This window comes from Bos grunniens, chromosome 5 (assembly GCF_055505025.1).
Source record: "Bos grunniens cultivar Pamir isolate PY7600 chromosome 5, Bosgru_T2T1.0, whole genome shotgun sequence".
Taxonomy (NCBI): domain Eukaryota; kingdom Metazoa; phylum Chordata; class Mammalia; order Artiodactyla; family Bovidae; genus Bos; species Bos grunniens.
In genome coordinates this window covers 77,371,327-77,397,970 of record NC_141169.1, presented here as the reverse complement: position 1 = coordinate 77,397,970, position 26,644 = coordinate 77,371,327, and the positions used below count along the sequence as shown (strand labels likewise).

Genomic DNA, 26,644 nt, shown 5'->3' with positions numbered 1-26,644 from the left:
AGATTAAGAGAAAAAATGATTTTTTTCTGATTTAATTTCCTATAATTACTGAGAAATTCCTGGAGTATAAAATAGCAACCCACTCCAGTATTCTTGCCTGGAAAATTCCATGGACGGAGCCTCATGGGCTACAGTCCATGGGGTCACAAAGAGCCATACATGACTCGGTGACTCACTGACTGAGAAATTTAGTGCTAAAATGATGTGTTGTCACTCTTTACTGTATTTTATTTCTAGATAGCAATTCTGCATCCAAAACCAATTCTTCAAACATGTGTTCTCAGTATGTATTCTTTCATTCTCCCCTGCTGCTGCTGCTGCGGCCAAGTCACTTCAGTCGTGTCCGACTCTGTGCGACCCCATAAACGGCAGCCCACCAGGCTTCCCCGCTAGCTAGTGATAATTGGATAAGTTGTATGTTTACATTCAACAGATAATCTTTTGGAGATAGTGTTTTATTTTTCTGAGGTTTCCAAAAAAAACTGAGCAAAGAAAGGCAAGTTATTCTTATTGTACATGCTCAGTCATTCAGTTGTGTCTAACTCTTTGCAACCCCATGGACTGCAGTCTGCCAGGCTACTCTGTCCATGGAATTTTCCAGGAAAGAACACTGGAGTGCGTTATCATTTTATACTCCAAGACATTTCCCTGACCCAGGGTATGAACCCACGATTTCTGTGTCTCCTGCATTGGTAGGCAGATTATCACGTGAGAAGCCCAAGTTATCTTCATTAACTGAGTGTCTTTATTTGGGGTGCACTTATCCACTAAACAATTTGAATAATTCTGAACACTAAGTTGATATATAGTCACAGACAGTATCAATATTTTTTTAAAAATGTCTTGTAGATTAATTGGATATTTTTACCCTGAAATTTCTGAGTATGTTAAGGCTTTATTAAATATCATATTTGGCCACAATTTGAAGTTTTGATAGTAATGATAATCATGTAACCACATGAAATAAACTTAAAGCATTTTTTCCTATAAAGAAGAAGCATATGGAATAATTATTTTAGAATTAACTATCTATAAATAAACTTAAATTAATGCATACTGGATCATAAAAGTGAATGGATGCAGTGCTCAGGAAAACCTGTCAACATAATAACACGAAGCACATCTAGGTTATAAAATTTAAATAGTTTGAAAAGTATAACACTTTCATCCATCCTCCTTACCCCAAAGTTCCTCATCCCTGAACTAACAATTATTCTTACCTATTTCACTGGAATTTATCTCAGAATGGTTTATTTATAGATACAATCTTTTTTTTTAATTTTACAAAAGATATATTGAATATTCTTTCAATCCTAGTAGTAAACATGACTCTTGCAGTTTTTCAACTTGATAGATTTCCAAATCCACAAAAAGTATGTCATATCAGAAAGCATAAATGCATCTTTGATTTAGAGAGATAGGAAGGTAAGATTAGGAAGTCAATTGTTTGGCAGAAAATATCACTTACCCTCATTGCTTTTGATTTTTACAATGTCCCTAGGGTAAAACTAGTTGTTACGTCTGGGAATCAGAGAAATACTGCTATTATTAGACCGTTATTATCAGAAACAATGTTACTATTACAATCAGTTAAGTTCAATTCAGTCACTCAGTCGTGTCCGACTCTTTGAGACCCCATGAATCGCAGCACGCTAGGCCTCCCTGTCCCTCACCAACTCGCGGAGTTCACTCAGACTCAGCCTATCGAGTAAGTGATGCCATCCAGCCATTTCGTCCTCTATCGTCCCCTTCTCCTCCTGCCCCCAATCCCTCCCAGCATCAGGGTCTTTTCCAATGAGTCAACTCTTTGCATGAGATGGCCAAAGTACTGGAGTTTCAGCTTTAGCATCATTCCTTCCAAAGAAATCCCAGGGCTGATCTCCTTCAGAATGGACTGGTTGGATCTCCTTGCAGTCCAAGGGACTCTCAAGCATCTTCTCCAACACCACAGTTAAAAAGCATCAATTCTTTGGAGCTCAGCCTTCTTCACAGTTCAACTCTCACATCCATACATGACCACTGGAAAAACCATAGCCTTGACTAGAAGGACCTTTGTTGGCAAAGTAATGTCTCTGCTTTTGAATATGCTATCTATGTTGGACGTAACTTTCCTTCCAAGGAGTAAGCGTCTTTTAATTTCATGGCTGCAGTCACCATCTGCAGTGATTTTGGAGCCCAAAAAAATGAAGTCTGACACTGTTTGCACTGTTTCCCCATCTATTTCCCATGAAGTGATGGGACCAGATGCATGATCTTTGTTTTCTGAATGTTGAGCTTTAAGCCAACTTTTTCACTTTCCACTTTCACTTTTATCAAGAGGCTTTTTAGTTCCTCTTCACTTTCTGTCATAAGGGTGGTGTCATCTGCATATCTGAGGTTATTGATATTTCTCTCAGCAATCTTGATTCCAGCTTGTGCTTCTTCCAGCCCCCATTTCTCATGATGTACTCTGCGTATAAGTTAAATAAGCAGGGTGACGATATACAGCCTTGACGTACTACTTTTCCTATTTGGAACCAGGCTGTTGTTCCATGTCCAGTTCTAACTGTTGCTCCCTGACCTGCATACAGATTTCTCAAGAGGCAGGTCAGGTGGTCTGGTATTCCCATCTCTTTCAGAATTTTCCACAGTTTATTGTGATCCACACAGTCAAAGGCTTTGGCATGGTCAATAAAGCAGAAATAGATGTTTTTCTGGAAGTCTCTTGCTTTTTCCATGATCCAGCAGATGTTGGCAATTTGATCTCTGGTTCCCCTGCCTTTTCTAAAAACAGCTTGAACATAAGGAAGTTCATGGTTCACATATTGCTGAAGCCTGGCTTGGAGAATTTTGAGCATTACTTTACTAGCATGTGAGATGAGTGCAATTGTGCGGTAGTTTGAGCATTCTTTGGCATTGCCTTTCTTTGGGATTGGAATGAAAACTGACCTTTTCCAGTTCTGTGGCCAGTGCCGAGTTTTCCAAATTTGCTGGCATATTGAGTGCAGCAGTTTCACAGCATAATCTTTCAGGATTTGAAATAGCTCTACTGGAATTCCATCACCTCCACTAACTTTGTTCGTAGTGATGCTTTCTAAGGCCCACTTGACTTCACATTCCAGGATGTCTGGCTCTAGGTGAGTGATCACACCATCCTGATTATCTGGGTCATGAAGATCTTTTCTGTACAGTTCTTCTGTGTATTCTTGCCACCTCTTCTTTATATCTTCTGCTTCTATTAGGTCCGTACCATTTCTGTCCTATCTCGAGCCCATCTTTGCATGAAATGTTCCCTTGGTATCTCTAATTTTCTTGAAGAGATCTCTAGTTTTTCCCATTATGTTGTTTTCCTCTATTTCTTTGCATTGATCGCTGAGGAAGGCTTTCTTATCTCTCCTTGCTATTCTTTGCAAGTCTGCCTTCAGATGCTTATATCTCTCCTTTTCTCCTTTGCTTTTCGCTTCTCTTCTTTTCACAACTATTTGTAAGGCCTCCCCAGACAGCCATTTTGCTTTTTTGCATTTCTTTTCCATGGGGATGGTCTTGATCCCTTTCTCCTGTACAATGTCACGAACCTCAGTCCATAGTTCATCAGGTACTCTATCTATCAGATCTAGGCCCTTAAATCTATTTCTCACTTCCACTGTATAATCATAAGGGATTTGACTTAGGTCATACCTGAATGGTCTAGTGGTTTTCCCTACTTTCTTCAACTTAAGTCTAAATTTGGTAATAAGGAGCTCGTGATCTGAGCCACAGTAAGCTCCTGGTCTTGTTTTTGTTGATTTATACAGCTTCTCCATCTTTGGCTGCAAAGAATATAACCAATATGATTTCGGTGTTGACCATCTGGTGATGTCCATGTGTAGAGTCTTCTCTTGTGTTGTTGGAAGAGGGTGTTTTCTATGACCAGTGCATTTTCTTGGCAAAACTCTATTAGTCTTTGCCCTGCTTCATTCCATATTCCAAGGCCAAATTTGCCTGTTACCCCAGGTGTTTCTTGACTTCCTACTTTTGCATTCCAGTCACCTATAATGAAAAGGACATCTTTTTAGGGTGTTAGTTCTAAAAGGTCTTGTAGGTCTTCATAGAACCGTTCCACTTCAGCTTCTTCAGCATTACTAATTGGGCCATAGACTTGGATTACTGTGATATTGAATGGTTTGCCTTGGAAACGAACAGAGATCATTCTGTCGTTTTTGAGATTGCAATCAAATACTGCATTTCGGATTCTTTTGTTGACCATGATGGCCACTCCATTTCTTCTGAGGGATTCCTGCCCGCAGTAGTAGATATAATGGTCAACTGAGTTAAAGTCACCCATTCCAGTCCATTTGAGTTCGCTGATTCCTAGAATGTCGACGTTCACTCTTGCCATCTCTTGTTTAACCACTTCCAATTTGCCTTGATTCATGGACCTGACATTCCAGGTTCCTCTGCAATATTGCTCTTTACAGCATCGGACCTTGCTTCTATCACCAGTCACATCCACAGCTGGGTATTGTTTTTGCTTTGGCTCCATCCCTTCATTCTTTCTGGAGTTATTTCTCCACTGATCTCCAGTAGCATATTGGGCACCTACTGACCTGGGGAGTTTCTCTTTCAGTATCCTGTCATTTTGCCTTTTCATACTGTTCATGGGGTTCTCAAGGCAAGAATACTGAAGTGGTTTGCCATTCCCTTCTCCAGTGAACCACATTCTGTCAGATCTCTCCACCATGACCCACCCATCTTGGGTTGCCCCACGGGCATGGCTTAGTTTCATTGAGTTAGACAAGGCTGTTGTCCTAGTGCGATTAGATTGACTAGTTTTCTGTGAGTATGGTTTCAGTGTGTTTGCCCTCTAATGCCCTCTTGCAACACCTATCATCTTTCTTGGGTTTCTCTTACCTTGGGCGTGGGGTATCTCTTCTCGGCTGCTCCAGCAAAGCGCATCCATTGCTCCTTACCTTGGATGAGGGGTATCTCCTCACCGCCGCCCTTCCTGACCTTCAACGTGGGATAGCTCCTCCAGGCCCTCCTGCGCCCATGCAGCCATCACTCCTTGGACCTGGGGTTGGTCCTGCCGGCCACGGCACCTGGCTTCAGGTGTGGGGTAGCTCCTCCCAGCCACAGCCCCTGGCCTTGGGCATGGGTTTGCTGCTCCCAGCCGCCGCTCCTGCCTCGGGTGTTGGGTAGCTCTTCCCGGCCGCGGTCCTTGGCCTCGGGTGTGGGGGCGTGGGGTAGCGCCTCCCAGCCGCAGCCCCTGGCTTCGGGCGTGGGTTTGCTGCTCCTGGCAGCCACCCCTGACCTCAGACTTGGGTAGCTCCTCTCGGTCGTTCCTGCGCCGGCGCAGCCTGGCACTCTCGGCCGCTGCCCCTGACTTCGGACATGGGGTAACTCTTGGCCACCGCCCTTCGGGCATGGGGTCCTCCCGGCTTCTGCCCCTGACCTCGGAAGTGGGGTAGCTCCTCTCCGCCTTGCTTTAGTGCGCCAGTCACAGCCGCCCGCGCTTTAGTGCACCCGTCGCAGCCAACATGTTGGTTTTTCATGGTAAAGATCGAAGACCATACTTAGTAGAAAAAAATCTTTTCATAAGAATCTTTTCCCATTTACAGTTAACACAATTTGAAATACACTATAGCAAATTATTTTTGTTCACATAAACTTGCTGATTTTTCCAGGCTGAATTAAAATGTACCTCCTTAAAATGTATCACTTTAAGGAGGTTTCCCTGTGGCTTCCCTTCATGTACACTCTTGCTATGTTCATGATACTCACCAAAGCTGTTGTGGAATTTACCATAATAGTTTGGTCTGTGAGTTACAATAAGCAATGAAATTTTCTAGCAGTTTATGGTATAGGTGCTAAACAAGTGTAAACTAACATTAGCCTCTGTTACTCAGTTTTGACTGTGAACTTGTAGATGATTTAATGGAACACAAGGCAAATGGCTGATTTATTTATTGGTTGTATTAAACTAAATCAAAAGACTGGAGATCAACCAAAAATATTTCAAAGGAAAAAGCCAATAAATAAATCTCTAATTAGATTATTTTAATGAAACCTCTACCTTTCATGGTACCACTCTCTGTCTGACTTTGTCCTCAATTTCTTTGTCTTCATCCCTATTTATTCTGTCCTATCAATTCCCTCCTTACTCTATTATTTATTTTCCTCTTTCTCATTTCTCTAGTTTGTCTTTTCTCCTTTCCCACCTCAGTTTTTCTCCCTTAGAAAATCATATACAACACACACAAATACAGACACACACACAGCCCAAAGAGTTTTGTTTATTTGATCTTTCCTTACCGGGATGAAGATGTAGGCTCAGTTGTTTGTCTTTGCACACGTGCATGTTTAATTACATGTTCTTTTACAGCAGTTTGGACTTCGGCTGGGATATCAGGGGAAGTGTGGCTGATTTTTATTGCAGGCTCAATAACTTTTGGTGCTGGTTCTCCATTTTCTTTAATCTCTTTTTTCTCTTCAGTCTCAAAAACTTCAGTGGGAGCACTTGACATGCTCTGTGGTAGAGTACTGACATTGAAAGTCATGGGTTTGCTCTTCCAGAAAGGCCAGCATAACTTCCAGAAGACAAAAAGTGAAACAACCAACAAGGCCAGGCCACAAAAGCTGACAACAACTGCTAACAGGCTGACTGAAATATCTGGAAAAAAATTACAAAGTAGGAGAAATATTAAGTCATTGATAATGTATATAGCAGAGCAGTAATTGTGGGATAATGTGATATTATGGTTATTACTAATAGTATGCCGATTTAGAGTTTCAATAATCTACTTTTAAGTAATTTCGTAAGGAGGAAATATTAATAATTATGTTTGTTCTCTATGTTTGCATCTCATTCCTGCCCTGGAAATAGGTTCATCTATACCATTGATGACATAAATGGGTGGGATGGTGGGAGGTGGGAAGGAGGTCCAAGAGGGAGAGGAAATATGTATATTTACATATAGTTCATTCACTTAATTGTACAGAAGAAACTAACATAGTATTATAAGCAATTATACTCCAACTATATATATATATATATACACACACGCATATATATGTATGTATGTATATATATATATATATATATATATATATTCAAAGGAAAAAATTGAAAAATTCTATCCCAGGAAGTTTCCAGTTGTATACAAGAAAAGCATGATATATACATATCATTTCCAAGTATAGTACAAGGGGGTCCAAGAGTTTGCAAAATGAAGGTTAGTTCCTTGCAACCTACCTTGAAGTCATGAAGCTTAACATGCTCTAAGACTGTATTTAACAAGAAAGCCTTCTGTTGGCTTCATCTTTGATCTACAGATGTAACCTTTTTACTCTCTAAGCAGTAATAATGTTAAATATTTGTATAAGCAGCTTTCTGTGGTCTAAATGAGAATGTGTGTGTGCTAAGCAGCTTCAGCCATGTATGACTCTTTGTGACCCTATGGATCATAGCCTGCCAGGCTCCCCTGTCCATAGGATTCTCCAGGCAAGAATACTGGAGTGGGTTGCCATGCCCTTCTCCAGGGAACCTTCCCAACCCAGGGATTGGACTCATGTCTCTTATGTCTCTTGGACTGGCAAGCAGCATCTTTACCACTAGCACCACCTAGGACACATTACTAATAGAGAATGAGTACACAATTAGTTGTATTTTCAAACTCCATGTGTGTGTATGTACTCAGTCGCTCAGTTATGTTGGAGTATTTGTGTCCCCATGGACCCACCAGGCTCTTTTGTTCATGGAATTTTCCAAGAAAGAATACTGGAGCAGGTTGCCATTTCCTAATCCAGGGATCTTCCCAACCCAGGAATCAAACCAGCATGCATCTCTTGCACTTCCTGCATTAGCAGGCAGATTCTTTACCACTGTGCTACCTGGGAAACCCCTCTTCAAAACTCCATAGGACCTTTCTAATAAGCTCGAGTGCTCCTAACTTCTGAAGTCCAAAATTGGTTAATAATTTGCTAAGGAATTTTAAAATATTCTTATTTTTAAATAATTACAAAATTAATATATGTATAAAATAATTAAAAGGAATACAATAAAAAGTTAATAAGATTATATAAATAAATAAATGGGAGAGAAATCACAAATCTCTCATGCAAAATCATGCCAAGGAGTTTATGTAGATACTCTGCCCTCAAAGAAGTGGAAAACAGCTCTCTACTCCTTAACTGTGGAATGTACAAAGTGACTTCCTCCTAATGAGTACTTCCTCCTAATGAGTACCTAAATTAGTACCTTTTGTATGAAAAGGGGCAAAATGGTATAATTTTCCACAGGAGACATTTGAAAAATACAGACCTCATCCAGGTGATCAAGGGGAACATCAACAGTGACAAATCATGGCAATAGCCTTGATATGATGTGATGAATATGGCACATTATCTCTGCAATCTGTCTCCCCAAATTAATAACCCAGATCTAATCATGAAAAAAAAAATAATAAAATTTGAGTATAGGGACATTCTACAAAACACCTGACCAGTACTCTTCAAAACCCAATGTTGTCAAAAAAAAGGAAGTCTGAAAAACTGTCATACTGTCATTTCTCAGAGAGACTGAGACATGATAATTAAATGTGATATGGTAATCTAGATGGAATTATCCTAGTCTCCTTTGCCTTCTCCAACCTGAAATAAATACAATATTGTAAAGTAATTAGTCTTTAATTAAAATAAATAAATTTAAATTAAAAAAATAAAGAACATTATGAAAAAGGAAATCTGAATAAAGTATGGACTTCAGTTAACAATGTATCAATACTAGTTCAGCAACTGTAACCAAATACATTAGTATTTCACATACTAATGTAAAATGTTGATAATAGGAGCAACTGAGTGTGGGGAATATGGAAACTCTGTACTGTCTTCCCAAATGTTTCTGTACATTGAAAACAGTTTCAAAAAGTAAAATCCATTGAAGCATGTTAAGAATATCCCTCTACCAATTTCCATTTTCACCTTCCTAAAATTACAAATGTTAGCAATCTGGTGCTGCAGCACTCTTTTTTTATATATAAATTTATTTATTTTAATCGGAGGCTAATTACTTTACAATATTGTATTGGTTTTCCCATACATCAACATGAATCCACCACAGGTATATACATGTTCCCCATCCTGAACCCCCCTCCCACCTCCCTCCCCGTACCATCCCTCTGGGTCATCCCAGTGCAGCAGCACTCTTAAAGTTTGGAAGACTAAATAGATATCCCACGAACTTTTCTAGACTTAGATAACCATATACTTTTATTACACAACTTTGTTTAGCATCAGTGTCAAATATAACTCTTAATTTCTTTTGTTTCTCTGTTTTAAATAAAATATGTTAGGGATATAACATAGACTGAATTGTGTCTGTCCCTCCACCACCTCTAAATCCATATGTTAAAGTCCTAACACCCAGGACCTCAGAATATGACTGTGTTTGGAGATGGGCCTTTTAAATTAGTAATTAAGGCAAAATGAGGTCATATGAATGAGCCCTAGCGCAATATATCTGAGGTGCTTATAAGAAGAGGAGATTAAAACAAAGAGAGTCATAGAAGGAAGACCATGTAAGGACCCAGGGAGAAGGTAGCTATCAAGAAGCCAATGGGGAGAGGACTCGGAAGAAATCTACCCTCCTGACAACTTATCTAAGACTTCTAGTTTTCAAAACTCTGAGGAGTAAGTTTCTGTTGTTTAAGTGACCCATTGTAGTACTTGGTTATGGAAGCCCTAGCAAACTAAAGAACAAATCTAATTTCTTTTAATCACCATTGTAAAACACCACTCCTTGAAAGCAACCAGTAACCTCAGTTTGGTGTGACTCTGTCCAGCCCAAGCACTAATAAACAAAAATATCTCTTAAGTAATCATAAAGTATAGAATTTTAAATATAGAATAAAATATAGAAATGCACTGGAGGAAGAAATGATAACCCACTCCAGTATTCTTGCCTTGAGAATCCCATGAACAGTATGAAAAGGCAAAAAGATATGATACCATAACACAAGCCCCCAAGATCAAAAGTTGTCCAATATGCTACTGGGGAAGAGCAGAGAACAATTACTAATAGCTCCAGAAAGAATGAAGTGGCAGGGCCAAAGCAGAAATGATGCTCAGTTGTGGTTGCGCCTGGTGGTGAAAGTAAAGTCCAAGCTATAAAGAACAATATTGCATAGGAACCTGGAATGTTAGCTCCATGAATCAAGGTAAATTGGAAGTGGTCAAATAGGAGATGGAAAGAGTAAACATTGGTATCTTAGGAATCAGTGAACTGAAATGGACAGAAATGGGAAAATTTAATTCAGATGACCATTATATCACTACTGTGGGCAAGAATCCCTTAAAAGAAATGGAGTAGCCCTTATAGTCAACAAAAGATTCTGAAATGTAGTACTTGGGTGCAAGCTCAGAGAGATCTCAGTTTGTTTCCAAGATAAACCATTTATTATCACAGTAATCCAAGTCTGTGTCCCAGCCATTAATGGTGAAGAAGTTGAAGCTGACTGGTTATGAAGACCTACCATACTTTCTAGAACAAAAAGCAAAAGATGTCCTTTTCATTATATCAGATTGGAATGCAAAAGTAGGAAGTCAAGAGATACCCAGAATAACCAGCAAGTTAGGCCTAAGAGTACAAAATGAAGCAAGACAAAGTTTAACAGTTTTTCCAAGAGAACACACTGGTCATAGCAAACATCCTTTTCCAACATACCATGAGACATGGACATCACCAGATGGTCAATATGGAAATCAGAGCAATTATGTTCTTTGCAGCTGAAAATGGAGAGCTATATACAGTCAGCTAAAACAAGACTATGCCAAAGCCTTTGACGGTGTGGATCACAATAAACTGTGGAAAATTCTGAAAGAGATGGGACTGCCAGACCACCTGACCTGCCTCTTGAGAAACCTATATGCAGGTCAGGAAGCACCAGTTAGAACTGAACATGGAACAACAGATTGGTTCCAAATAGGGAAATGACTATGTCAAGGCTGTATATTGCCACCCTGCTTATTTAACTTATATGCAGAGTACATCATGAGAAACGCAGGGCTGGAAGAAGCACAAGCTGGAATCAAGATTGCTGGGGGAAATATCAATAACCTCAGATATGCAGATGACACCACCCTTATGGCAGAAAGTGAAGATGAACTAAAAAGCCTCTTGATAAAAGTGAAAGAGGAGAGTGAAAAAGTTGGCTTAAAGCTCAACATTCAGAAAACAAAGATCATGACATCTGGTCCCACCACTTCATGGGAAATAGATGGGGAAACAGTGGAAACAGTGTCAGACTTTATTTTTTGGGCTCCAAAATCACTGCAGATGGTGACTGCAGCCATGAAATTAAAAGATGCTTACTCCTTGGAAGAAAAGTTATGACCAACCTAGATAGCATATTGAAAAGCAGAGACATTACTTTGCCAACAAAGGTCCGTCTAGTCAAAGCTATGGTTTTTCCAGTGGTCATGTATGTATGCGAGAGTTGGACTGTGAAGAAGGCTGAGCGCCGAAGAACTGATGCTTTTAAACTGTGGTGTTGGAGAAGACCCTTGAGAGTCCCTTGGACTGCAAGGAGATCCAACCAGTCCATTCTAAGGGAGATCAGCCCTGGGATTTCTTTGGAAGGAATGATGCTAAAGCTGAAACTCCAGTACTTTGGCCACCTCATGCGAAGAGTTGACTCATTGGAAAAGACTCTGATGCTGGGAGGGATTTGGGGCAGGGGGAGGAGGGGACGACAGAGGATGAGATGGCTGGATGGCATCACCGAATTGATGGACATGAGTCTGAGTGAACTCCGGGAGTTGGTGATGGACAGGGAGGCCTGGCGTGCTGCGATTCATGGGGTCTCAAAGAGTCAGACACGACTGAGCGACTGAACTGAACTGAACTGAAAACAAGATCTGCAGTTGGCCCAAATCATGAGCTCCTTATTACAAAATTCAAGCTTAAATGGAAGAAAATAAGGAAAACCACTAGATCATTCAGTGAAAGTGTTAGTCACTCATGGTATGACCTAAGTCAAATCCCTTGTGATATACAGTGGAGGTAACAGATACATTCAAGGGAGTAGATCTGATAGAGTGCCTGAATAAGACAGAAATTTGTAACATTGTACAGGAGGCAGTGACCAAACTATTCCAGAGAAAAAGAAATGCAAGAAGGCGAAGTGGTTGTCTGAGGAGGCTTTACAAATAGCTTAGGAAAGAACAGAAGTGAAGGGCAATGGAGAAAGGGAAAAATATACCCAACTGAGTGCATAATTCCAGAAAATAACAAGGTGAGACAAGAAGGCCTTCTTAAATGAATGATTCAAAAAAATAGGGGGAAATAGTGGAATGGGAAAGATGACAGGTCTCTTCAAGAAAATTAGAGATATAAAAGGAATATTTCATACAAGAATAGGCACAATAAAGGAGAGAAATGGTAAGGACTTAATAGAAGCAGAAGATTAAGAAGAAATGGAAAGAATACTCAGAAAGGTGTTAATGACCCAGAGAAGCACTGTGGTTTGATCACTCACCTAGAGCCAGAAATCCTGGAGTGGGAAGTAAAGTGGGCCTTAGGAAGCCTTACTATAAACAAAGTTAGTGGAGGTGATAGAATTCCAGCTGAGCTACTTAAAATCCTAAAAAATTTCATTGCTGTTAAAGTGCTACACTCAATATGTCAGCAAATTTGGAAAACTTGGCAGTGGCCATAGGGCTGGAAAAGGTCCGATTTCATTCCAATCCTAAAGAAGGGTAACGTTAAAGAATATTCAAATTACTGCACAATTGCACACATCTCACACGCTAGCAAAGTAATGCTCAAAATTCTCCAAGCCAGGCTTCAACAGTATGTGAGCTGTGAAATTCCAGATGTTCAAGCTGGATTTAGAAAAGGCAGAGGAACCAGAGATCAAATTGCCAACATTTGTTGGATTGTGGAGAAAGCAAGGGAGATCCAGAAAAACATCTACTTCTGCTTCATTGACTAAAGGCTTTGACAATGTAGATCACAACAAACTGTGGGAAATTCTTAAAGATATGGGTATACCAGACCACCATACCTGACTCCTGAGAAACACATATGCAGGTCAAGAAACAACAGTTAGAACTGGACATGGAACAACTCCATGTATTTGTGCATGCTATGTCGCATCAGTTGTGTCCAACTCTTTGAAACCCTATTGACTGTAGCCTGCCAGGCTCTTCTGCCATGGGATTCTCCATGCAAGAATACTGGAATAGGTTGCCATGCTCTCCTGCAAGGGATCTTCCCAACCCAGGGATCGAATCTGTATCTCCTGGGGCTCCTGCATGCAGGCAGATTCTTTATAGTGAGCCACCAGGGAAGCCCACATGTATGGAAAAACTGACCAGTTCAAAATTGGGAAAGGAGTACAACAAAGCTGTACATAAGTCTTATTTAACTTATATGCAGAATACATCACAGAAAATGCTAGGCTAGATGAATCACAAGCTGGAATTGAGATGTTTGGGAGAAATATCAACAACCTCAGATATGCAGATGATACCACTTTAATGGCAGAAAGTGAAGAGGAACTAAAGAACCTCTTGATGAAGGTGAAAGAGGAGAGTGAAAAAGCTGACTTAAAACTCAACATCAAAAAAACTAGGTCCTATCATTTCATGGCAAATAGATGGGGGAAATGTGGAAACAGGATCAGATTTCACTTTCTTGGGCTCTAAAATCAATGTGGATGGTGATCACATCCATGAAATTCAAGGACACTTGCTCCTTGGAAGAAAAGCTATGTCAAACCTAGGCAGTGTATTAAAAAGCAGAGATATCACTTTGCTGACAACATTCTGTGTAGTCAAAGCTATGGTTTTTCCCGTAGTCATGTTTGGATGAGCTGGACCATAAGAGTTGGACCATGAGTGTTGGACCATAAAGGCTGATCACTGAAGAATTGATGCTTAAGACCTGTGATGTTGGAGAAGACTCTGGAGAATCCCTTGGGCAGCAAGAAGATCAAACTAGTCAGTCCTAAAGGAAATCTATCCTGAATATTCATTGGAAGGACTGATGCTGAAGCTCCAATATTTTAGCCACCTGATGCAAAGAGCTGACTCATTGGAAAAGACCCTGATCCTGGGAAAGATTGAGGGCAGAAGGAGAAGTAGGTGACGGAGGATGAGATCATTGGATGGCATCACTGGCTCAGTGGACATGAGTTTAAGCACACTTAGGGAGCTAGAGATAAACAAAGAAGCCTGGTGTGCCTCAGTTCATGGGTTCTCGAAGAGTCGGACACGACTTAATGACTGAACAACAACAACAACAGATATTTCAAAACAGAACACAGACTCACTAATAAAAACATCATGTAAGTTTACCAGTTCCTACAATTTCAGAGAAATATTATTTTACTTTTATTTTCATTGACCTGATAGGGAAATGATTGGTAGTTTTATCTGTCTGTAATTAGTGAGACAAAATGGTTCTGCTTTAATTCTCAATCTATTGCTGATGCAAATCCATTCAGAAATTGAAATAATTCTAAGTTTTTATTGCTTCTTAATTATATGAATAAAAATTAATTTTAACATGCTATATATACAGAAATTAATTTTTCCTTCATTTTTCAATTGAAGCTAAAGCTACATAGATTATAATTTCCATTTATATTCCATTGGTGAGGAATGTGTGATCATATTTTATATTTTGTAGTTTATTTTTAGCACTATAACTTGAGTAAAAGAGAAAAAATATAAAATCAATATGCTTCCTGATTTTTAACTACAATTTTGAAATAAAGGAAGCCTATGATTTGCTTCATAATCTTCATATATTTTAAGCCCCACTTACATATTTTTTCTGGATATTTTAACCCAGTTAACTTCTTCAGTGGCTAAGTTCTGCTCAGTTGGAGCTAAAGCCAAGATATAAGGAGACGGCAGGACAATGTGGGATAGGAGAAAGGACAGAAACAGTTTTCAGTCTATAACTGAAAATACCCCCTGTTTTTAGGTTCTTTTACCCAATTTCAATGTGTGTGTGGGAGGAGGGGTGATTCACAAACCACAAACAATTCTCTGGATACCAATTGTGTTCTTAAAATTCAACTCAGTTCTGATGGTTGACTACCTGGAGGTCGCATCAAATTCCACAGGTTAAGGGTTCAGTCCCAACACACTGTCCCTCTCCCTTCTGATGCCAGTAGCAAACACAGGTTGTCACCTGTGGGATTCTGACCAACTGGCAAAAGATTGGAGGAGGTTCCCACCACCTATTCCTTAGGTTTGATTAATTTGCCAGACAAGCCTATAGAACTCAGGAAACTTGTTTATTTACCAGTTTATTAAAAGAAGATATAACTCAGGAATAGCCAGATTGAAGAGTTCATTGGGCAAAGTATTGAGAAAGCTCTCATGCCCTCTCAGAGCACACTGTTTTCAAATTTCTGCATGTTTAACATAGAAGCTCTCAAACCCCATCCTTTGGGGTTTTTATAGAGGCTTCAAGATACTGGCATGGCTGAGTAAAAAAACTGCCAGTGGTTCAACCTCCAACTGATTCAACCTCCAGCCCTTCTCCCCTGGCAAAAGTTCAGCAGGGGTGGAACTAAAGTTCCAGTCCTCTAATACATGGTTGATCTTCTGGAAAACAGTACCCAACCTTAGCTGGGATCCAAAAGTCATGCCATTAACCTAACAAGACACTTTTATGGCTCTCATCACTGAAGAAATTCTAAGGTTTTGGGGAGCTGTGAGCCAGGAATTGTGGACAAAGACTAAATACATATGCACAATATCACACCTCTCTTCTCACTGTTCTTGGTCATGTATTTAATCCAAACCAAATCACTTTTGAAAGTGACAGCCTATACTATCAGTAATACCGGGATAGGAGGAATAAAGTTATTATTAATTTATATATTATATTATTATGCATCTTAGATAAACTGTGTTCCTACCTCTTTTAGCCTAACATCCTCCCAGGTCACCTTAGTCAATCTGGATCAAATTAAAACTTTGCATAACATTCCACAGTGTCCTGTGATTTGACCCCTGGCTACTGACCCAACTTCATTCATCTGTCACTCTCTTGCCTATTCTCCTCCTCCGGGCTACATATTACTCTCTCACGATTTCTGCTCAGTCTGTTTCAAGTGGCTCCATTGTTTTCTCTTATCTGTCTGCCTGGCAAATTTGTATTCATGCTTCAATAACCAGATCCAGTAGTATCTTTCCCTGCAGCTCTTTCTGCCTCCTCTGTTCCTAACGGCTTTTAAAGCACACCCACCACCACAGCACTAGTATTGTAACAGTAATAATTTTTTGGCCTATAATTTTTATCCTAAATGCTTGGGATACAATGGTTTCAAAACTTATTTTCTTTTGGATATTAGAAAGGTATTATGGTAAACATTATCAGGGATAACATCTAGTAACCAAATACATTAATAGATATGTAATGAAATATATGAATTAGGCACAGTGAATGGGATCACTGAAGACCATAAGCAACTTAATGTCAATTTAGGTAAGATATTGGTGCCAAATTGGACAATTTACAAAATAATTTTCAGTTTTTTGAGGTTTGGAGGTTTAATAATTGTGGATAAGGGATTGTGAATATGTGTTTATTTTGCTTCTCCAAGTGTTCCCAGCCTAAAAATAAACTCACTTCCTTTATTTACCTTTTTTAGTGTTTAGTATATATCACACAGTCAAAAAATATTTATGGGGCTTCTGAAAACATATTAGGGGAATTATCTAAAAAGATATGCCTATGTACTTCAAGACAGCTGGATAACTAAGAGTTGAGGGATATGAAAGGAATATGCAGAAATTCTTATACTAGGAAAATAGTATAATTATACTATGAAACCATTTTGACCTGGGTTCAAATGTCAGCCCCACCATTGTGTAGCTTCGGGCAACTTGTTTAGACTTTAAGAATCTTAGTATAATTGAGGAATTTATGTTTTTGTTTCATAGGAATGCTGTGAGTTTTACATAAGGAAATGTATGTAAATTATTTATCATCATAGTTTGCAACAACTATGGGTAACAACAACATAGTAAGGGCAACAATGGGTTGTTACTATTATCAACTTTTTTTTTTTTTCTTTAAACAAGAGTACCTAGGGGAAAGGAGGCATAGGTATGGAATGAGTATGGATTGAATGGTGATTCACAGATTAATAAGAAGAGAAACATCTTCCAATGTTATTTTGGTACTAAAAGGAGTGAATTTATTTATATTAGAGACCAAGATTTCTAAGTAAAAATTATTTTTTCAAGAAGCTAATAAATAACATTCTATTTTTCTACCCAGTTGTGCTCAGAGAAACTGTTCAACCAGGTAGCAATTATAATAAAAGTGAGTATAAGCTTAGTTAGTTCAGTCACTCAGTCGTGTCTGATTCTTTGCGACCCCATGCATGCCAGGCCTCCTTGTCCATCACTAACTCCCAGAGTTTACCCAAACTCATGTCCATTGAGTCGGTGATGCCATCCAGCCATCTCATCCTCTGTCATCCCCTTCTCCTCTTGCCTTCAATCTTTCCCAGCATCAGGGTCTTTTCCAATGAGTCAGCTCTTCACATCAGATGGCCAAAGTATTGGAGTTTCAGCTTCAACATCAGTCCTTCCAATAAACACCCAGGACTGATCTCCTTGCAGTCCAAGGGACTCTTTTTTTTTTTTTTTTTAATTAGAGGCTTTACATTAAGAGTCTTCTCCAACACCACAGTTCAAAAGAATCAACTCTTCTTAGGTCTGTTAGAAAGTGGACTTTCTAACAAATCACCTTGAATTAATTAGACTTTCAGATACAGCCAGAAGCCTGGCTGGACAACCACAAGTATTCTCCATGAGTACTTGACCCTATAAAATTTACTACATGAAGGAGTAGAGAATATCCATCAATGAATAGGGAAACAGGTAAGTCATGTCTTAGGGATAGGGTAAGCTAAGATTCCATGATTATCTTATCTTGTAGCTTCTTCCATCCAGAAATGCAAAACGAGGGGAAAGGGCTTTTCCCACAACAGGAAAAGGTGAAAGGAGTTTCATTAATTAGAATTTCTTTGAGAAAAATAAAACTAAAATTATAAAAACAAGCTTATTGCATTATATATTTTTACATTTCTTATTATTGCAATTATGACAAATAAGAGTATTTCAAAAACAAAACCAAGAGTTTAATTATTAGGTCTTTACGACGTTTTCTTCAACAAAATTTGTTAAACAAGATAAAGACTCTGACTATCAAAAGATTAAGGGAGCTTAAAAAAGATTAAGGGAGGATTTGTGAGAATTTATAAAGTCATCAAAATGTTTTAAAAAAATTTTTTAATGCTTGTTTTTCAACATTTAACTATGACATAAAGGATGTTATGAGTTTGGACTTAGTTCAAATTGAAAGATGTAGTCCCAGAAGCATTTTTATGTCAAGGTATGAAATGGTTAAATATGCATTTCATAAATAACACTCTGGCTGGGGAGAAAATAAAAGTGGAGACCAGATGAGAAGAGAAAAAATAGTTACCGATTATAGTAGTCATCCACATGAGAGATGAGAGTATTTCTGAACAAGAGTGGCTAGAATGGGAAAAAGAGCACATTTTAGAGGTATTTGGCAAGGCAAGGGGCTAGTGAGGAGTGTGAAGATTGAAGAATAAGAATGTGATTCATTGGGAGACAAACAGGATGATGAAGTAAGGAAGACCATGACTTCAACTATGTTGGGTTGAGACCATATATTAATAATAATACTCAACATGCAAGTAGAAATTTTGAGTAAGCTGTTGGTCGTATATGACTGCAACTGAAAATAAAATTGAAGGACTTCTTTAAACAGAAGAATCTGAATCCATGACAAAGAAGGTTAAAGCTCCTCAACAGAATCCTGAAGACATCAATAATTAAAGAAAGAAAGAGAAATTTAAAGAACAAAGAACCTGCATATAAGACTGAGAAAGAGTAGAGACATGAAAAAAAATGAGGTCAAGGTGCTTTCATAGAAGTTTGGAGAGTATTTATAAAGTGATAAGTAGTATAAGAAGTTAAAATAAGTTCAATCAAAACTAAGGTAGATAAGTAAATATTAACTTAAACAAGTAAGTCTGCAGTGAATTCAATGAGACTAGTGCAGCAGAGACTGTGTTAACCAGATGAATGTAGTTTAATGAATGAATGAGAGTGAGGATGTGAATTCTATGAGTATAGATAGTTCTTTCAAGATATTGTATTTAGGAAAGGAGGAAAGAATCACTCTTGGAGTGAAGTAAGCCAGAAGGAAAAACACCAATACAATATAATAACACATATATATGGAATTTAGAAAGATGGTAACAATAACCCTGTGTACGAGACAGCAAAAGAGACACTGATGTATAGAACAGTCTTATGGACTCTATGGGAGAGGGAGAGGGTGGGAAGATTTGGGAGAATGGCATTGAAACATGTAAAATATCATGTATGAAACAAGATGCCAGTCCAGGTTCGATGCACGATACTGGATGCTTGGGGCTAGTGCATTGGGATGACCCAGAGGGATGGTATGGGGAGGGAGGAGGGAGGAGGGTTCAGGATGGGGAACACATGTATACCTGTGGCGGAATCATTTTGATATTTGGCAAAACTAATACAATTATGTAAAGTTTAAAAAATAAAAAAAAATAAAAGGAAAAAAAAAAAAGAATCACTCTTGGAATTGATGTTTTTAATGGGTGTTTTTAATTAAAATGTGCAATATTTCATCACGGTTTATAATTTATGGGAAAGTAGTACCAGATAAGGAGAGAAAGAAAATCAAGCAGAGTGAATAATTAATAAAGTCACATAAAAGGTGATGATGGATGGAATCTGAAGCAAAGATGAAAGAACTCTATCACTTCTTCCTTTTCAAGAAAAAGAGGATAGTTCTGAAGTCAAATTCTATAAGTATAGGCAGGAATTCAAGAGAATTCTTGTTTATAATTTTCTCTCCAAATAGGAGTTAGAGTCAACTACCAGTTATTTTGGGATGTTGGAAAATAATTTGGAATATTTAAATACAGTGGGGAAAATTTGATACATGAACTTTAGAGAATAGGAGAAAATGGAATAGGAAAACACACGACATCTGGTCAGAACTGAGGGTTCTTTTGCAACTGAAGACTAAGAGTGATACTAGCCTGCCTGGTTTTAAAATCTTCTAAATATTCAGGTTCTTTGGTGTAGGAATAAAGAAGCAGATGAATTTATCCATGAATGAGCATCTTCTATCCTCCCAGAAGAATGTAATAAACCTCAAAGGAGAAAGTGATTGCAATGATTAAATGATGTATCATAAGCATGATGCAATATTTATTGACAGGGAATTCACCTAGAGGTAGAAAATTGAATGGAGTTTCCAAATGCAAAAGAAGAAAGCACAGGAGCTTTTGGTTGGGGTTTGGAATATTTGGATTTATAATTCTAAAATAGTACTTTTAACATAATGACAAGTGTTTGGTAATGATCATGAAAGAAATGAAGTAAGGTGGAGATGAGATCACTGGAGGGAGATGAATATGAATGATTTTCCTTCGCCACACAGACTTTGAAGTTACCCATTGTATAATGAATAAACTTGATGAGTAGGATCTCTGTAGCTCAAACTTTCAATGTCTCTGGATAATTAAAAATAGCCCATTATATACCATGCATCCAATTATATCTTGGTAAGAATTGAAGTTAATGTAATTTCAAAAATTAAATTAGGCTCAAGGATAATCAGGTTTAATATTACACAAACCCTGATTTGATTACATACATATGCATAACTATTGCTTCTACCTCTATGTGTCTACTTATCTGTCTGGCTGGCTGACTCTTCATATGTAGCTATAAAGATCTTATTCTTTTATCATGCCTTAATAGCTCAAAATAAAGTCAGAGAGTTCTGGGGAAAAAAAAAAAAAAAAACCACTCTCATCAGAAAACATAATTAGCAAAAACATGCTACGTCCTCATAAGCTTTTAATAAACCAGGATTTTGCTAATTTCTAATATTTGCATGGTCTTAATTATTATAAATTGTAAATACTGTTAGGACTAAGTACGTATTATCCATGCAGATGGCTACAATGATGCAGAAAATCATAGACCAATTGCTATTCTCTCGATTCCAATTACTACTGTACCACTTTTTTAAATTTAAAAATTCTAGTTCTTTAATTTCTCAAAATGTACAAATAAGTAACTTCTCAATTAATCAGAAATTATAATTTCTTGTAAATTGCAAATCTTTTGTTTCTTTGGTTGTCTTCATTGTCCATATAGTCAAAGCTATGGTTTTTCCAGTAGTCATGTATGGATGTGACAGTTGGACCACAAAGAAGGCTGAGCGCTGAAGAATTGATGCTTTCGAACTGTGCTGGAGAAGATTCTTGAGAGTCACTTGGATTGCAAGGAGAGCAAACCAGTCAATCCTAAAGGAAATCAGTCCTAAATATTCATTGGAAGGACTGATGCTGAAGCTGAAGCTCCAGTACTTTGGCCACCTGATGTTAAGGACTGACTCATTGGAAAAGACCCTGATTCTGGGAAAGATTGAGGGCAAGATAAGAAGGGGGTGACACAGGATGAGATGGTTAGATGGCATCACTGACTCAATGGACATGAGTTTGAGCAAAGTCAGGTATATACTGAAGGACAGGCAAGTCTGGTATGCTGTTGTTTATGGGGTTGCAAAGAGTTGGACAAGACTTAGTAACTAAGCAACAACAACAATATGGTATTATTATTATAATGCCACATAATTCTGATTTCTACAACAAGGGACCAAATTGATAGTAACAAACAAAATAGAAGTTTATTTCTCTCTCATTTAATTAATTGGTCCAGTATAAGCAAGTCATGGTAAACACATCAGCTTAAGTGTCTGAAATCCTGTTTTTTCCCATGTTTTTGCTTTACTATTCAAAGGTTTTTACCTCTTCCTTAATGTCCAAGATGCAAGTTTACATGTCTACATTCCAGGCAGCTGGATGAAAAATAACAAGGGAGAAAGGAAGGTAATGGTGTGTCCTTTCACTTCAAGGGAAAAATCTAGAAGTAGTGCACATCACTGCTGCTAATATTCCGACAATCATAACTTAGTCATGCGATTGTACCAACCTATAAAGTATGCTGAAAAAAGCTGTCCTTTTTAAAGTTGTTTTTTTTTTTTTTTTTAAATAATGCTGCCACATACCAAACTAAAACTAAAGGATTCTAATGCTGTGAAATAGAAGGGGGAAATGAATACTAGGAAACAGCTATCAGTCTCTTCCTCAACCATAAATCCAATACATAATCAACCAACCTATTACTGTTGCAACAATGCCTCTTAAAATTTCTATTTTAATTGTTATTGACTTTTGCCTTTTTCCAGAGAAGGCAATGGCACCCCAATCCAGTACTCTTGCCTGGAAAATCCCATGGACAGAGAAGCCTGGTAGGCTGCAGTCCATGGGGTTGCTGAGTCAGACACGACTGAGCGACTTCACTTTCATTTTTCACTTTCATGCATTGGAGAAGGACATGGAAACCCACTCCAATGTTCTTGCCTGGAGAATCCCAGGGACGGGGGAGCCTGGTGGGCTGCCGTCTACGGGGTCGCACAGAGTCAGACACGACTGAAGTGACTTAGGAGCAGCAGTAGCAGCAGTGTGCCTTTTTTTTTGAATTTTAGTAGATGATAGAAACTTCATATCATTACCATATTTAATTGATTATAATATGCATATTTTTGACATTTCAGTTTTCGAAATAAGAATGTATCAGCATCAATGACCTGTTACAACTACTAGTAGTCATTAAGTAATTGTGTCATACTTTTCTCTCTGTTTATGCTAAAGCAAATGCATCAGAATCAGAAGTCAAAGAATGAGTTTAAATGGCTTGGAAGAAAGTGTTGAGAAAATAGTGAAACAAACACATAACCTTCATAACCAAATTTTTGCTGGGTCAAATGAGTTTGGCAACATTGTCAGATTCAACATAACTATACGGCTACCATTCAGTTTAGCTAAGTTCAGTCGCTCAGTCCTGTCCGACTCTTTGCGACGCCATAAACCACAGCACAACAGGCCCGCCTGTCCATCACAAACTCCTGGAGTTCACTCAAACTCATGTCCATCGAGTCGGTGATGCCATCCAGCCATCTCATCCTCTGTCATCCCCTTCTCCTCTGGGCCGCAATCCCTCCCAGCATCAGGCTCTTTTCCAATGAGTCAACTCTTCGCATGAGGTGGCCAAAGTACTGGAGTTTCAGCATTAGCATCATTCCTTCCTAAGAAATCCCAGGGCTGATCTCCTTAAGAATGGACTGGTTGGATCTCCTTGCAGTCCAAGGGACTCTCAATAGTCTTCTCCAACACCACAGTTCAAAAGCATCAATTCTTTGGCACCCAGCTTTCTTCACAGCCCAACTCTCACATCCATACATGACCACTGGAAAAACCATACCCTTGACTAGATGGACCTTTGTTGGCAAAGTAATATCTCCGCTTTTCAATATGCTATCCAGGTTGGTCATAACTTTCCTTCCAAGGAGTAAGCATCTTTTAATTTCATGGCTACAATCACCATCTGCCGTGATTTTGGAGCCCAGAAAAATAAAGTCTGACACTGTTTCCTTCTTTCCCCATTTATCTGCCATGAAGTGATGGGACCAGATGCCATGATCTTAGTTTTCTGAATGTTGAGCTTTAAGCCAACTTTTTCACTCTCCTCTTTCACTCTCATCAAGAGGCTTTTTAGGTCCTCTTCACTTTCTGCCATAAGGGTGGTGTCATCTGCATATCTGAGGTGATTGATATTTCTCCCAGCAATCTTGATGCCAGCTTGTGCTTCTTCCAGCCCCCGTTTCTCATGATGTACTCTGCATATAAGTTAAATAAGCAGGGTGACGACATACAGCCTTGACGTACTCCTTTTCCTATTTGGAACCAGTCTGTTGTTCCATGTCCAGTTCTAACTGTTGCTTTCTGACCTGCATATAGGTTTCTCAAGAGGCAGGGCAGGTGGTCTGGTATTCCCATGTCTTGAAGAATTTTCCACACTTTACTGTGATCCACACAGTAAAAGCCTTTGGCATAGTCAATAGAGCAGAAATAGATGTTTTTCTGGAACTCTCTTGCTTTTTCGATGATCCAGCGTATGTTAGCAATTTGATCTCTGGTTCCTCTGCCTTTTCTAAAACCAGCTTGAGCATCTGGAATTTCACGATTTACGTACTGCTGAAGCCTGGCTTGCAGAATTTTGAGCATTATTTAACTAGCGTGTGAGATGAGTGCACTTGTGTGGTAGTTTGAGCATTCTTTGGCATTGCCTTTCTTTGGGATTGGGATGAAAACTGATGTTTTCCAGTCCTGTGGCCACTGCTGAGTTTTCCAAATTTGCTGGCATATTGAGTGTAGCGCTTTCACAGCATCATCTTTCAGGATTTGAAAGAGCTCAACTGGAATTCCATCACCTCCACTAGCTTTGTCTGTAGTGATGCTTTCTAAGGCCCACTTGACTTCACATTCCAGGATGTCTGGCTCTAGGTGAGTGATCACACCATCGTGATTATCTGGGTCGTGAAGCTCTTTTTTGTACACTTCTTCTGTGTATTCTTGCCATGTCTTCTTAATATCTTCTGCTTCTGTGAGGTCCAACCCTTTCTGTCCTTTATCGAGCCCATCTTTGCATGAAATGTTTCCTTGGTATCTCCAATTTTCTTGAAGAGATCTCTAGTCTTTCCCATTCTACTGTTTTCCTCTATTTCTTTGCATTGATTGTCAGGAAGGCTTTCTTGTCTCTCCTTGCTATTCTTTGGAACACTGCATACAGATGCTTATATCTTTCCTTTTGTCCTTTGCTTTTCACTTCTCTTCTTTTCACAGCTATTTGTAAGGCCTCCTCAGACAGCCATTTTGCTTTTTTGCATTTCTTTTCCATGGGGATGGTCTTGATTCCTGTCTTCTGTACAATGTCATGAACCTCCATTCATAGTTCATCAGGCACTCTGTCTATCAGATCTAGTCCCTTAAATCTATTTCTCACTTCCACTGTATAATCATAAGAGATTTGATTTAGGTCATACCTGAATGGTCTAGTGGTTTTCCCTACTTTCTTCAATTTAAGTCTGAATTTGGCAATAAAGAGTTCATGATCTGGGCCACAGTCAGCTCCCGGGCTTGTTTTTGCTGACTGCATAGAGCTTCTCCATCTTTGGCTGCAAAGAATATAGTCAACCTGATTTCAGTGTTGACCATCCTGTGATGTCCATGTGTAGAGTCTTCTCTTGTGTTGTTGGAAGAGGATGTCTGCTATGATTAGTGTGTTCTCTTGGCAAAACTCTATTAACCTTTGGCCCTGCTTCATTCCATACTCCAAGGCCGAATTTGCTGTTATTCCAGATGTTTCTTGACTTCCTACTTTTGCATTCCAGTCCCCTATAATGAAAAGGACATCTTTTTGGGTGTTAGTTCTAAAAGGTCTTGAAGGTCTTCATCAGGTCAGATCAGATCAGATCAGTCTCTCAGTAGTGTCCGACTCTTTGCGACCCCATGAATTGCAGCACTCCAGGCCTCCCTGTCCATCACCAACTCCCGGAGTTCACCCAGACTCACGTCCATAGAGTCAGTGATGCCATCCAGCCATCTCATCCTCTGTCGTCCCCTTCTCCTCCTGCCCCCAATCCCTCCCAGCATCAGTCTTTTCCAATGAGTCAACTCTTCGCATGAGGTGGCCAAAGTACTGGAGTTTCAGCTTCAGCATCATGCCTTTCAAAGAAATCCCAGGGCTGATCTCCTTCAGAATGGACTGCTTGGATCTCCTTGCAGTCCAAGGGACTCTCAAGAGTCTTCATAGAACTATTCAACTTCAGCCTCTTCAGCATTACTGTTTGGGGCATAGGCTTGGATTACTGTGAAATTGAATGGTTTGCCTTGGAAACAAACAGAGATCATTCTGTCGTTTTTGAGACTGCATCCAAGTACTGCATTTTAGACCCTTTTGTTGACCATGATGGCTACTCCATTTCTTCTAAGGGATTCCTGCCTACAATAGTAGATATAATGGTCATCTGAGTTAAATTCACCCATTCCAGTCCTTCTTAGTTCACTGATTCCTAGAATGTCGACGTTCACTCTTGCCATCTCTTGTTTGATCACTTCCAATTTGCCTTGATTCATGGACCTGACATTCCAGTTTCCTATGCAATATTGCTCTTTACAGCATCAGACCTTGCTTCCATCACCAGTCACATCCACAGCTGGGTATTGTTTTTTGTTTGGCTCCATCCCTTCATTCTTTCTGGAGTGATTTCTCCACTGATCTCCAGTAGCATATTGGGCACCTACTGACCCAGGGAGTTCCTCTTTCAGTATCCTATCATTTTGCCTTTTCATACTGTTCATGGGGTTCTCAAGGCAATAAAACTGAAGTGGTTTGCCATTCCCTTCTCCAGTGGACCACATTCTGTCAGACCTCTCCACCATGACCCATCTGTCTTGGGTGGCCCCTCATGGCATGGCTCAGTTTCATTGGGTTAGACAAGGCTGTGGTCCATGTGATCAGATTGGCTATTTTTCCATGATTATGGTTTCAGTGTGTTTCCCTCTGATGCCCTCTGCAACACCTACCATCTTACTTGGGTTTATCTTACCTTGGTGGTGGGGTATCTCTTCACGACTGCTCCAGCAACGCGCAGCCGCTGCTC

At 39.2% G+C, this 26,644-nt stretch overlaps 1 protein-coding gene across 2 annotated transcripts in view; it reads right to left on the bottom strand.

The window, feature by feature from the left end:
• Window positions 1–26,644, bottom strand: part of SYT10 (synaptotagmin 10) — a 116,377-nt gene that overhangs the window by 74,062 nt on the left and 15,671 nt on the right. For both annotated transcript variants that reach the window (XM_086401354.1, XM_086401355.1), the window contains exon 2: window positions 6,271–6,628. In XM_086401354.1, the coding sequence (XP_086257480.1) occupies window positions 6,271–6,628 (358 nt within the window). The remainder of the gene's footprint in view (window positions 1–6,270; window positions 6,629–26,644) is intronic.